We start from the raw sequence: 14,397 nt of genomic DNA, 5'->3' as shown, positions 1-14,397 counted from the left end.
AACAACAACAACAACATAATATCAGAATATTATGAAGTTATACTCTAATAAATTTGAAAAGCTAGAGGATATGTACAAATTCTTTGAAATTCATGCCCTATCCATTTGACTTCTTAAAATATTCATTAATTCCTAAAAAACCCCCACATAGGTCTAGAACTAACCTGCCAAAATTCAGATCCTGCTTCTCCTACTTGCTAGCTAAGCGATCATATATGCATTACTTAAAGCTTTGGTGTCTCATATATCAAAGGGGACTGAATTCACAGTGAACACCTATGAAGTCCCTATTGTTAGGTGTCACTGCTGTTCTTAGGTTACAACTCACAGATACCTAAGAGACAACGGAATCAAAAGCACTCAGGCACACAGCTGCCACATCGGTTCCAACTCAGAGCAACCGTCCTCAACTCAGACCAGACCCTCCATCAGGTTTCTGAGGCTGTAAATCACAAAAAGACTTCCCATCTTTCCCCCTCAGAGCTGCTGTTGGATTTGAACTCCCAGAGACAAGCAGCTTTTGAATCAGCAGCACAAACTAGTAATTACACTCTAAGCTAGCAGAGCTGCCTCGTCAAGAGGCGCAGCACCCACCCAAGAGGCGCAGCACCCACCCAAGAGGCGCAGCACCCACCCAAGAGGAGTAGCACCCACCCAAGAGGAGTAGCACCCACCCAAGAGGAGTAGCACCCACCCAAGAGGAGTAGCACCCACCCAAGAGACGCAGCACCCACCCAAGAGGAGTAGCACCTAACCAAAAGGAGGAGGAAGAGCAAAGGGAAACGGGCTGAGCACCTTGGCCAGCACCCCGAAAAGGAGGCCGCTCTTACTGCTCCTGTCAAAACCTGGTGGTGCAACCTCAACAAAATTAAGCACAAATGATGTTTTTGAGAAACTCACCTAGTATCATGCCCTGTATATCGCAAGCACCGAATTGGGACTAGCTGTTTTTACTGTTGTTAGAAATGCTAACTCTGATATTATTAACTGCTAGCTCTTATCTAGAGTCAGACATTGGGAGCACATGGCCTGGTGGGGCTAACTAAGACAGTAATTAGAAAAAATGAATTTCAAGATTGTTCCTTTATTAAATACAACCATATAAAGCCTCATACTACTTAGGCAAGGAGATTTGCATAACTTTATTAACAAGGGTTCCGTCTTAACACTTGGGGCTTTTTCAAACGCTGCAACCAATATTCCCACACTTCACAGAGCGACTCCCGGTGGTTCAGACACTCTGCTATGCCTGAACAATCAGTGGTTGGAACCACCACCAGCTGCTCCCTAAAAGAAAGATGAAACATTCTGCTTCCGTGACGATATGCAGCCTTGAGGACTTCATGGCAGGTACCACTGCATACAAGGCCTTTAGAAGAACGGACTCAAAGGCAACAGGTAAGACTCCTTAAACCAAATTCCAGGAGGTTTTCTTTAAAAGATCATAGCAAGCCCAGTAACCACAGCCCAAAAGAGCCAGTGACAGTCACCAAGGGTCACTACAGAAAGAATTTCAAATGCACATTAACCAGAGAAAGTCCAAGGGAAAGTCCTCCTATTTGGAGTATAACACCTTTTACACGAGTCAGCTAAGGAGGAAGAATGGTACTTACTTGAAAAGGGAATTTTTTGGCCTTTGAGGTTTCTTCTTGGCAAAAAACGCTGCAAACTCACGCCCAGTGCTGGCGTAACTCAGCTGTGCTGATGGTTCAGAGGCCGCCCGCGTATTTTTCATGTCCAAGTACTCCGTCAAAAGCATCTGTGCAATCAAACAGGTTAAGGCACACAGTTATAATGTGCAATTAAGAAAACCATTTTAGAACCATGCAAATCTAATTTCAAAATCTCATCACTGACACCACAAATGTCAGAACTTAGCAATTTGTTCTTCCAGGTGAACAATGAAAGGTGTGAGGAAAAAACCTATTAAGGGTGCTTCTCCTTTGTAGAACTAGGAACAGGGTGGCAGGCAGCTGAACATGGGGGTAAATGTGGTAATTTTATTGAATGTCTACGATGTGCACGGCCTGTGACAAATGAACAAATACTAACACTTAACAGGGAGCTCTGGTGATGAACCTATTAGCTGCTCCACAGGAGAAAAACAAATAATCTCCTCCCATGTGATTTATCACCTAAGAAAACCTGCTGAACGGTCAGCTCTGAGCTGGTTCTGACTAGATGCCAGTGAGTTTCTCCTTTATCATTTTATCATAACCTTTGTTATTCCAAATTGCAGCAGCATCTGCAGTAATGCACATTTACCGCACACTCTCTCTGCAGGTGGCCAAGGTACTCCACATGGATGTGTTATCTCATTTAAAGTGCAATATGTTATCAAGTAGGTTATTACAGACAAGGAAATGGGAGATTAGAGGGGCTCGAGGTTGCGGAAGTGAACTCTATGGAGACCTTCTCATTGCATCACTCTCTCCCTAATCCTGGAAAAGTGACTCACCAAATTCACAAAACCACCACTCAGAGGGACTTGTAGGTCACAGGAACCTGAGCAGTCCTGTTAGACAATGAATTTCAAGGGCCATCATTCATATCTAAGCAGGAGACACCCCTAGTGTTTTAGGCTACTATGACTGTGAGTGTTTCTGGGAAAAGCTGTCCCCTTTAGAGCCGCAGTCGGGCGAGGCCCGGAGTCACCCACTACACTAATTTCACAGAATGTATCTGAATAAGTCCTCCCTGTCAGAAAGAAAATAGCACATCCCAACATAAAGTACCACTGATCCTAAAAATATCTACCCAAGGATTAAAGCACATCAATTCTGTTCTGGAATCACTCACCACATTTAAATCTTCAAGAGATTCAAGTACATGTAGGCAAGCAATTCTATTCATAGCTGAAGTAAAAGCTTTTTAGAGACTCAAGATCCCATAGAAGCATTCTTTGTGTGTGACTGCATGCTATGTTCATTCACTGAAAGTCTGCAGACCATATTAGGGACTATGATTAAAAAAACATTCTCATGGAACTGCCTGTGGACACAGCACAGTCCAACATGAATGTCACAGGCATTATGTCTCCTGTAAAAGCTCGTACACCTTAGGAAGGCATGTCAAATACCACACATTTTAGAAACAATCTGACTTGATCATCAAACAAAATCAATGAAGAAACAGCATGAAAGATATTAAGAAACTAGCCTAATGCACACCCATTTTACTGCTGCATTATTCACTATACCAGATGGACAGCAGCACAAAGACCTCTCAATAAATGAATGGATATAAAAATTACAGTACATTCACACAATGTAATATTACACAGCATTGAAAAAAAACCTCATAAAATACTACACAATATGGGTGAGTCTAGAAGATATTACGCTGAGTGAAATACCTCAGTCACAAAAGGACAAATACTGTTTCATACCACTGTTATAAAATTGAACTGACATGGAAGAGTGGGAGGATAACAAGAAAAGAGTGGGTAGATAATGTATTATATATATAGCAACAATCTGGAACAAGAGGTGCATTGCAAAGCAGATTGGGGCATGTCGAAGTGGAAAAAGGGGGAAATGTGCAATAATGAATGAATGAAAATCCAACCTTTCTGTAAACTTTCATTTAAATCACAGTAAGAAAGAAAAAAAGGGGAGGAGGGGGCAGGGGGAACTAGTCTAATTATAGAATGGCAGGCCAGGCTTAAAATACTGCTTACCTCAACACACTTGTGCAAATGACAGCCTCAGAAAACTTGCTGGAGGCTGACTGAGTCAGTTGTGACCTGACAGCATGTAACAACGATTATTCAACTCTACTGACTGCCACTGAGTCTGAATCAACACACAGGGTCACTCCAGCGAGTTTCCAGAGGCTGGAAATCTTGAATGACCATATTTCTCCCATGGAGCAGCTGGTGGATTTGTAAGCCTTAACCACTAGGGCATCTTTAGTTGTTTCTAAAGCCTCTGAATATCCCACGGATTGTCAAAGAACAAACAGATAGATCTGGGGGGAAATGCAGCCAGAGTGCTCACTGGAGGCAAAAATGGCTAAGCTCCATCTTTTATACTTTGGGCATGTGGCTAGGAGAGGCTGTTCTCTGGAGAGGGACATCACGCTTGGAAAGGTGGAGGGTCCGTGAAGGAGAGGGCGACCCCCAGCATAGTGGCTTCACCAACGGGTTCCCGTGTGTCTGAGAAGCTGAGGATGGTGCAGGACAGGACAGAGTTCAAACTGGCTGTTCATATGGTCACTATGAATTGCACTCGAACAACAACAGCAAAGCCTCTAACTTGAACCATGATATTCTAAGTCCACCAAGAGCACACAGACTGCAGGAGGAACGGGTCTATGGACGCACAAAGTGAGCCTTATTTATTGATCTTCTGCACAATAAAGACTGCACCAGGGAAGTATAAAACACGTTAACAGATTAGTCAATGTGGTTTTGGCTTTTTAGTTTTAAATTTATGAGGCCACGAGAGGATCATTCAGCATGTTGATGAAGTAACTCTGACAAATAACTATCTCTGTTAATACATCACCGACACTGGCCAATAGGCAGGGAGAACACCGAGCCGGGTCCCTCCTTTAGTAACAACTCAACAGAGGGGCCCAGTTACACTGCAGATCTGGTGTGACTGCCAACAGCACGACTTTCAGCAATCTGTGATCAAAAGAAGGCTCGTAAACAAAAAAAAAAAAAAAAAGAATGTCAAGTTGATGTAATGGTTTTTTAAAAAGGTAATTGAAAGTGAAAAAAAAGATGTAATGCAAACTGATATACTATCATGAATTATGATGCTGGCAAGGAATACTGAATGACTATCCCAGGAGGTGCCAGGAGAACAAGCAAATCTGTCTCAGAAGTGCAACCAGGATGCTCCTGAGAAGAAAGGCCAGCCAGGCTGCATCTGGCATTCTTGGGGCATTCTGTCAGGGAAGGTCAGTGCCACGAGCAGAGTGCCAGGCTTGGTCACCAAAAGATGCGAAAAGACCCTCAGTAATAAGGACTGTCACAGCGGCTGCACTAACAGGCTCTACACAGCATCAAGGGTGAGATAGAGCAACAGCGGCCACTGTTTCACCCTGTGGGACTCTGGGCAGCTATGCATCAGGAGCAATTCAACTGACCTAGCCGTGACACCGATGGAAAAAGATGTCTACAAACACACTGAGATCACTCAGCTCAAATACCAACATGACGCAAAGATGTCTTTCCCAAAAGGTAAAGAAAGATACATTCAAAGAAAAAACTAATGACTAAGGATGACGGAGGAAGAACTGGGGCCTTTGAACTGTAGTGTTGGAGAAGAGTACCGGATATTCCATGGGCTTCCAAAAGAAATAAACAGATGTGTATTAGAAACGATGCTCCTTGGAGCCAGAGTGCTTTTTGGAGCCAAAAACGGAGAAGCACTGTCTCACGTACTTTGGGCATGTTGCTAGGAGAGGCTGTTCCTTGGAGAGGTACATCATGCTTGGGAAGGCAGGGGTCTGCTAAAGAGAGGAAGCCCCTGAACCAGGTGGGTTGACACAGTGACTGCAGCAATAGGCTCAACTATCTCTGAGATTGTGCGGATGGTGCAGGATAGGCCAGGATTCAGATCTGCTGAATGGTGCTTAACTCAACGGCACCTGATGGAAACCTTGCCCTATCCTGTGCCTCCATGCTCAAGGCCATTACTGCAATCACAGTGTCACACTTTTTGTTGGGGGAGGGGGAGCTCTGTGTGTGTGTGTTTGTCTCTGTCTCTCTCTCTCCTTTTCTACCTTTCCAAGCATGATCTCTTTCTCCGAGGACTAGCACCTCCTAACAGCATGCCCAAAGTATGTGAGACAGAACAAAAACTTCACTGTCCTTGCCTCTAAGAAGCACCGTGGTTGCATTTTTTCCCAGACAGATTTTGGGTTTGGTAATCCATGGGATATTCAATACTCTTCACCCACATCATTCACAAGTATCAAATCTTCAACCTTCCTTCCTCATTGTTCAACTTCACATGCACATGAAATAAAAAGTATACACTTTTAGAAGAGTTCCCTAGGATTACCTAATCCACTCAAGAACTTAGGCAGTTGTGGTAATGATCTTCAAATCTCGACCCTGAGTGCTGCTCTGAGGTAAGGCAGCTTATGTGACAGCAATCTATGTCCAGAGTTGATAAAGTTCTGTGGCAAAAGACATGAGGTTGCCACACTAATACTGACAGTCATCGTGGTTAAAATCCATGCTTCCATGAATATACTCATGCATTAACACCAGAAAAATGTTGTTTCATTTGCTCTAAAAATGTCCACCAAAAAGACTCGTACACAGAACTGTAAGTAACCATTAGGGGTTTTTTCTGCCTCCTTTTTTAATAAACTAGCTCAAATAAGCACTGTAATCTTAACGTGTGTGATAACTTGTATCACACTTCCGATTTTTATGAGTGCCACAGTCTATCACCAAGAGTCCTGAAAACATGTGAGACTGAAATAACTTAGTATTGCTTTTAAAAATTGGATCATGACTTAAAAGTTGCTCAATACTATCAGGTTTCCCCATAAGTTTGCCTGAAAGAAAAGAGAAAAGAAAAAAAAAAAAGACAACCACAAAGAGAAAACAGAAAATGCAGCATTATTTCTTTTTTCAAGATAGCAGTCTAATTGGTTCCATTGTATAAGGGACTACAATAGTCTGCAGTAAGAAAGCCAAAAGAAAAATAAACACAGTCATTTTGAAAATGGAATGTCTGCCTGCTTAATTACACTCATTATCAATGGTAATTGTACAGTTAAGGCCACCATTAGTATGGTCATGTGAACAGCTCTGTCAGTATTTGGAGTAAAACAAACAAACCAAAAAAAAAAAAAAAATCCCCAAGAGTATTAAATACCTGATTGTAAAGTCAGCTCCAAAGGCTCACATTCACATTAGCTTTTTGTTTTTCCCTCTTTGAACAGAGCAACGTGTTCTTCACAACACTGTTTTAGTAGTTATCAAATGAATATTTTTATTTATTTTAAAATTAATACATTCTCATTACTAAATATAATAGGCAAACTACTGGGTAGAAAACCAGGACATAAAAAGAAATCTTATCCGACGAGTGTTTATCTAGCCATGGACACAGGAAGGCCCCCGGAGAACGTGGTATAGCCTTAAGCAGCAGGACACAGAAACTGCGGCTGGCATTTAAGGACAAGAAGGCTCTTAACTAAGACGAGGAAAAAAGACTTCAACGAACTGGAGGGGATGTGTGAGCAGGGAGAAAAGTGCAACAATGAATGAATGGAAATCCAAAATCTCTGTAAATTTTCATTAAAATTAATAATAATAAAAATATTACAGCATTTTTAAAAACCAAACTTACTGCCACTGAACTGCTTCAAATCGACAAACCCACTGACATCCAATCGACCCCAACTCAGGGCCTCCAAGCACCCACGAAGTTTCCAAGACTGTGAATCTTCACAGGAGGGGATTGGCCATCTTTCCCCCACACGGCAGCTGGTAAATTCAAACTGCCAACCTGGGCGAACTGTGGTGGCCTAGTGGCAAGAAGCTGCACTGTAATCCCTGAGGTATGCGGTTCAAATCCACCAGATGCTCTGCTGGAAAAGGAGGAACAATCTCCTCCTGTACCAGTCAGATTTGATTTGACGGTACGTGTACACACACACACACACACACACACACAATAATTAAAAGAAAAAACAAACACAAAAAACAAACCACCAACCTGATATCAGCAGCCCAACACAGCACACACTATATGACCAGGACTCTATCTCTGTCATTGGCATTGAGTCTGAACCAACTCAGAGCTGACCCTACAGTGGGTTTCTGGATGTAGACTGCTTGGGAGGAGATGATGCACCTTTCTCTCACAGAGCAGCTGGTGGTTAACAGCACAACTTCCTACACACTACACAACCAGAGCTCTCCTGGACACCACTGCTATGTACTATCAAGTGGGAACTGATCCCTAGCTGACCCTCCAGCGGGTTTTCAGAGGCAGTAAATCACACGGGACAAGACTGTCCATCTTTGTCCCATAGAGAAGCTGACGGACTTGAACAACGTGCCTGTGGATTTGTCAGCCCTGCTCCTTACCACTGGGCAAACCGAACCGAAAATGTGAGTAACAGTAAGAAACAGGCAGAAGAAAAATATACACAAACTAGAGTGTTGGAATAATTCAGGGTATCTCTGCTGGGCCCCATCAAGTCTGGACTGACTCACAGCTGACCCTCCAGTGGGTTTTAGAGGCAGTTAACTACATGGGAACAGACTGCTCATATTCCTCCCACAAAGCAGCCAGTGGATTCAAACCGTGTGCCTTTGGGTTGGCGTGCTGCTCCTTACTACTATGTCAGCAGAGCTCCCTAAGGTGTCTGTAGGTGCTGGCTGCTAATCAAAAGGTCACTTGTTCTAATCCCTCAGCTGCTCTGCCAGAGAAGACGAGACAGTCTGCTACCACAAAGGTGTAAAGCCTTGGACAGCGGACAGAGGGTTTCCCTAAGTTTGGAATCATGTCACAGGCAATGGGTTTGGGGTTAACGGCTGTAAGAGGTCTGGTGGGGCAGTGGTTAAGCACCCACGTGCTTACCTCACCAGCTGTTCTGCAAGATAAAGACGTGGTAGTCGGCTTCCATGAAGAGCACAGCTTCAAAGTCCCAGGAAGCAGTTCTATTGAGCACTGTCACTTAGGAGTTAGGATTGACTTCCAGGCACACATTTAGAATGCATATCAACAAGTTCAGGTGATATTAAAAAATGAACAAAGGGTCAACATGGGACATACATGAACTTCTAAAGACCTTTCATTGCAGACTTTTAAGGAAATATGAAATGCCAAAACCTCAACTCATTGCGAGTCAGAATTGACTTTGCACTGGATTTTCAGAGGCTGTCAGCTGCACAGGAGGAGACGGTCTTTCTCCTGTGGAGTGGCTGATGGATTTGAACCATGTACCTGTGGGCTGGCAGCACAATTCTTTATGGACCAGGCCACTGGAGCACATTTCAGGGAAGCGTGAAATGTTAAGGTAATAAAACCTTTTGAATAGGTAAATAAAACAGTAATAAATACACTTTAAGAAAGTTAATCTGCTAGTGTATAAAATAATAGAGAAAAAACAGTGGGATTACAAGCAAAATCTGGCACAACAGGAGTGGCATCCATTTCCGAAACAACATGGCTCTAAAAACTCTATGAACTTGGAGAAATGACGATAGTTATAGAAAGGCTTCAGGTCTTTTGTCATAGGGTCGCTATGAGTTGTGCTTGATGGCAATCAACAACAACAACAAACTGAGGTAAATATATAAAGGGGAGAAGATTATGAAAGTGAACCTACAGAAAGTGTTAAATGGTAATAGTAACAGTAGCAAGAAACACTATCACTTACTGAGCAAAGAAAAGAAGACATAAAAACAGCGAAAGCTTTTACATATAAGGACTCTTTAAAATGTGGTTCCATGAACAATAGTCGGGAAGATACAAGGACAAATTTAGGAGGGACAGCAAATTTAGTGGGAATACAGTACTCCCTTACGAAGCATATGAATATTCATGTATACTCTCACGCACATAATGTAAAAGGAGAAATAATGTTGACGAGATTTCCATGATTTATAAATTAATTAACTTGTATTAAGACTGCTAAGTCTATGTCTATAAGCTCATAAAATAATTATCAGCCTTCTGACAGAAATGAACCTCTGAATATTTGTAATCTGATGCTATCACATAGTATAATTTAAAAGCTTTACTGAGGTGTAAGTTGTATCGCACAAAACTCACCCGATATGATGTGCAGTTGGATAGTATTTTATAAAACTAAAAACTGTGTGATCATCAAAAGAATGTTAGAATGCTTCGATCACCTCATAAAGTTCCCTCATAATGAAACCATAGCTTTTCCACACACTTCTTTCCTCAGACTGAGAAAGTTCTCTTCTAGTTCTGGTTTGCTAAGAAGAGTTGTATATTCTTTCAATAATAAAAGAGTGCTTTAGTCTGTCAAATGCTTCGCTGAATCAACTGTTGTGTGGTTTTTTGAAATTTAGTCTTTCTTGTCTTAGTTACCTTGTGCTGCTACAACAGAAATACTGTAAGTGAATGGCTTTAACAAATTTAGTTTCTCATATGGTTGTTATTGTTAAGTGCCACTGAGTCACAGATGACTCACAGCAACCCTACGAACAAAAGACCTGAGCAGTGTTCATAGAGTTTCTGCAGGCAAGCCATTTCAGGCGTGAATGACACTCCTGCTTCCAAGTCTGTTTCTATCAGCAGGAGATTAAAAAGTCTAAACTCATGGTGTTCGCTCTGGGGAAGAGCAAGCTTTCTTTATGTGCTGGTTCCGGGGAAACCACCCTTGTGTCTTGGTTCCCTGAGTCCTTAGAATCTCAGCATCACTCTTCCACCACATTTCGGCTTCACTTCCCTGCCTGCCTCATCTCCTTTTTATCTCAAATGAGACTGACTTAAAACAAATCTACACTAACCTGATTCACCAACATAACAAAATAGTCCACTCTGAAATGAGATGATAATAGGCACAATGGTTAGAGTTTATAACACATATTTTCGAGTTGTTGTTGTTGTTGTTATGTGCCGTCGAGTCGCTTGGGACTCATAGCGACCCTATGTACAACAGCCCTAAACTCTGCTCTGTCCTGTGCCAATCGCACTGTCTCTGACACTCCCATCCTAATTATCCCAGTCACTGAATCAATCCACCTCATAGAGGGCCTTCCTCTCCTGCGCTGTAGCACACTTTAATCTGCAGCAATTCTGTTACTATACCAAATTCATTAAGTGTTAATTCCCACTTGATCAGGTTATGTAGTTTAAAGATTCTCACCACTGGACCAATTGGCAACATCAGGATGGATGGTGAAGAGATTGAGATTGTACACAGCTTTAGTTTGCTTGGCTCCATAGTCAACAGTCTTGGCACCAGCAGCCAGGAAATTAAAAGGTGCATTGCCATGGGAAAGTCTGCTGTTAGGGACCTCTCCAAAGTGCTGAAGAGCAATGGTGTCTCTCTGGAGACTGAGGTGCATCTGATACAGGCCATGGTCTTCGCAATCACTTGTTATGCATCAGAGAGTTGGACAATGACCAGGGAGCACAGAAGGAGAATTGATACCTTTGAGCTGTGGTGCTGGAGAAGAGTATTGAGAATACCATGGACTGCTAGGAAAACAAACAGATTTGTCCTGGAAAGGGTTAAACCGGGTGGCTTCTTGGAGGCAAGGATTCTGAGGCTCTGTCTAACATACTTCGGACATGTTGTGAGGAGAGACCAGTCCTTAGAGAGGGACCTCATGCATGGGAGGGTGGAGGGACGGCGCAGGAGAGGAAGGCCCTCTATGAGGTGGATTGATTCAGTGACTGGGATAATTGGGATGGGAGTGTCAGGGGCAGTGCGATTGGCACAGGACAGAGTGGTGTTTAGGGCTGTTGTACATAGGGTCGCTATGAGTCGCAGGCGACTCGACGGCACATAACAACAACAGTATCAATTTGCTAAAAAAGTTGTTGAATATTTTTTTAATCTATTTTGTCCCTCTTAAGTTTTTCAGAGATATCCTTGGCTTTCTTCAAGAGGGTAAAACTGATTTCTTAGAATGAGCTGGAAATATTTTATAGAACGTTTGTGTATATTTATGTAGAAAGTGGATTTTTATAATTATTAATTTTTTAATTGTTAAAAAATACTATAATGTCCATTGCTTGAGTAAATTCTGGCATTTTGAATCCTTACAGAAGTTTTTATTTTTTATAAAAGTTGTCTTATTTTCAAGCTCAATGTTCTCTTATAACTTTCAATTCTAATTAGCTGCCTCTGTCTTCACAGTGCAGGCTCTGGTAACTTGACGGTAAGAACCTGCACCACTATTTCAAAGGCACGCGGCTCTAATCTGCCAGCTGCTCCCTGGGAGAAGAATGGGTAATCTCTTCTAGCGAGATTTACTGCCACTGAAAATCCCCTGGAGAGTCAGCTAGGAGTCAGAGCCGACTCAAGGGCACACATCATCATCTTCCCAACACGCAGAAGCTGGTACCACAGGAGAGCGTCCGGCCTGACCTTCCCAACCTCTTCTCTCTCTGGAGGTCGCCCTTATGGTAACAAGGCTGAAATCCGTATCGAGACTATCGGGTGATCGCTTAAGAAGCCTGTCTCCAAGAGATGGTGGCTTTTTTTCAAGTGCTCACCTTCCTCTCACAGCCATTTGGCATCAGTATCAGCCAGTAATAATGAGTATTTTATGAGAACAAAGTGGCACATTTATGAATTCTTGTAAAAATTCTCCATGTTAACAGAGTCCGTATGTCAACAAAACACGTGCGTACTTCCATGCATCTGTTTGCTCACAGTTGTACATGCATATACATGGACATAAGGAGCATGGTGTGGTGTGGTCGCATAGTGTGTACCTGCTGTCATTGGAATCACACAACCTCTCTATAGGAGAAAAATGGGCAGCGTCCTCTCTTAAGGCTTTAACCGCCTCACCAAGGTTCGCTAGGCATTGGAATGAACTTGGAAGCAATGAGCCGGTGTTTGGGTTCTGTGTGCACTCAGACCATGGCCATGCTGGGTGCATCCTGTGAACATGGCATGCTTCCACGGTCTGGAGGTCACCCTCAACTTGAATTGTCAGCTAAGATAGCACACTCTCATTTAAAGCCACAGAGCAGGTTAGAACCACTCAAGTACTTTATCCGGCAGTTGCCTCCTTTATCTCCTGCCTCTTGTTCAGAGTGCGCCTTTTCTTTGTATCTCTGTCAGCATCTGATACAGTATCTTGAACAAAGTAGGCACTCTCTAGTAAATGACCTAAGTGAGAGTTAGTTGCATGAGAGGGCAGCCACGTATTGATGTCTCATCCTGAGGGACGGAATCCTCTGAGCATAACTACAACACCCATGGTGAAACTTCAGGCTTCTCCAGGTAGATTGATTTACCCACCTCACAGGAGAACCATTTATTAAATTTCTGCTCCAATGCGATAAGTACTATCCTAATGACCTGAAAGAGTTAATGCATCTTGGAAAAGACCCAAATTACTCTCTGGAGACAGCTTATTCAATTAAGTGGTTATGACCTAGAATTTTCAATTAGCAGTTCAGTGGCTAAAGATTGCTCATACTGGTTATCTGGATTATGTGAACATTGGCAGACCTATAAAACACAATGCTTGCTTATGGTTTACTCCAAATGAAATCTTCAGGGGTAATAAATGCAGATTGGGATTCAATTAATATTTATTAAGTACCTACTGAGTGCCAGGAACTGTGGCAAAGAGCCTCCCTTTAGGACTGAAGGGAAATGTGGGAGAGACAAGGAGATAATGAGGTCTGGAGGCCTTCTCTATTTAACAGGGACTCAGTGACTACCTTCTGGAAAGCAGTGAGACTATAAAGAGAATTTCTTTATTTAAGACGCTCACAAAGACTATCACAACTGAATTCACATAGAGCTCTTCATGATCTGATGTCGAATCACATGTCAGATTCCTCAGAATCGAACACAAGCATTGAGCTCAGCATGTGTACTCACTGGTCAAAGGATGTGCATATTCACATTACCAGGAAAGACTTTCCCCTCTGCCCCCTCCCCAGCCATCGTCAAGGATAAACTGGTGTGCAGCTCCAATTCCATATATAAAACCTTCTTAGACCAATCTATCTAAACTCTCCTCTACATTCCTTCAGGACTCCAAAATTATTGCTTCCACTTGGCAATTAATCATGTATCACTGTACATTATTTGACTTCCCTGTATTTATCTCTTAACCTGCCAATGTGACTTAATGAGAAGGCATTACTTAGTCACACACTTCCTGGCACTGTTATGAATATAATTCAGTTCATGTCTCTCTGGCATACCTTACTAAAATCCTTTATGAGTAAAGAAGTAACTTAATATCACTTATTTCTAGATTGTGTAAGCTCTTGAATCACAAGAAACATTCTGTCTACAACATAAGCAAAATTCTATGTAAAGATGAAACGCATACATCTTTTTAATTTAATTTGCACTAAACTGAAGAAAAATATCTATCCACAGCTTGGTTAACAACAACAACAAAAAATTGTTTACTATTTTGTTGCCAGGAAAGGCAAAAGAAAAAGTACAGAATATCTACAACACATCTACAATAATTATTCACTATTTCTACTGAAATATTGTATGTTAATTCAAAGAACTGGGTTAAATGGTTTCATTCATCTACTACACTTGAGGTTAGTCTATAAATTCAAAGGTTAATCAAATTAACCACATTGCTAGTTTAAGCAAGCTTGTAGTTGACAGAGAAACTCTAGAGTTCAAAAATGGAGAATTACTTCATCAATAATTCAAGCAACAAATTTAATTCATTAAGATTGGTTTTCCTGTTTGACTTTTTTCCCAAATACTTTTTTT

The 14,397-nt window shown here is 42.0% G+C and overlaps 1 protein-coding gene across 1 annotated transcript in view; it reads right to left on the bottom strand.

Moving 5' to 3' along the window:
* EXOC4 (exocyst complex component 4) overlaps nucleotides 1-14,397 on the bottom strand; it is an 877,780-nt gene that overhangs the window by 622,642 nt on the left and 240,741 nt on the right. Inside the window, exon 8 of the mRNA XM_006887139.1 lies at nucleotides 1,614-1,759. Within this exon, the coding sequence (XP_006887201.1) occupies nucleotides 1,614-1,759 (146 nt within the window). The remainder of the gene's footprint in view (nucleotides 1-1,613; nucleotides 1,760-14,397) is intronic.

The sequence above is a fragment of the Elephantulus edwardii genome, unplaced genomic scaffold (genome assembly GCF_000299155.1).
Source record: "Elephantulus edwardii isolate Elephantulus edwardi_28Jun2011 unplaced genomic scaffold, EleEdw1.0 scaffold00055, whole genome shotgun sequence".
In the NCBI taxonomy this organism is placed as follows: Eukaryota; Metazoa; Chordata; class Mammalia; order Macroscelidea; family Macroscelididae; genus Elephantulus; species Elephantulus edwardii.
The sequence above is the reverse complement of the archived record's forward strand: the minus strand, read 5'-3'. Positions and strand labels throughout refer to the sequence as shown.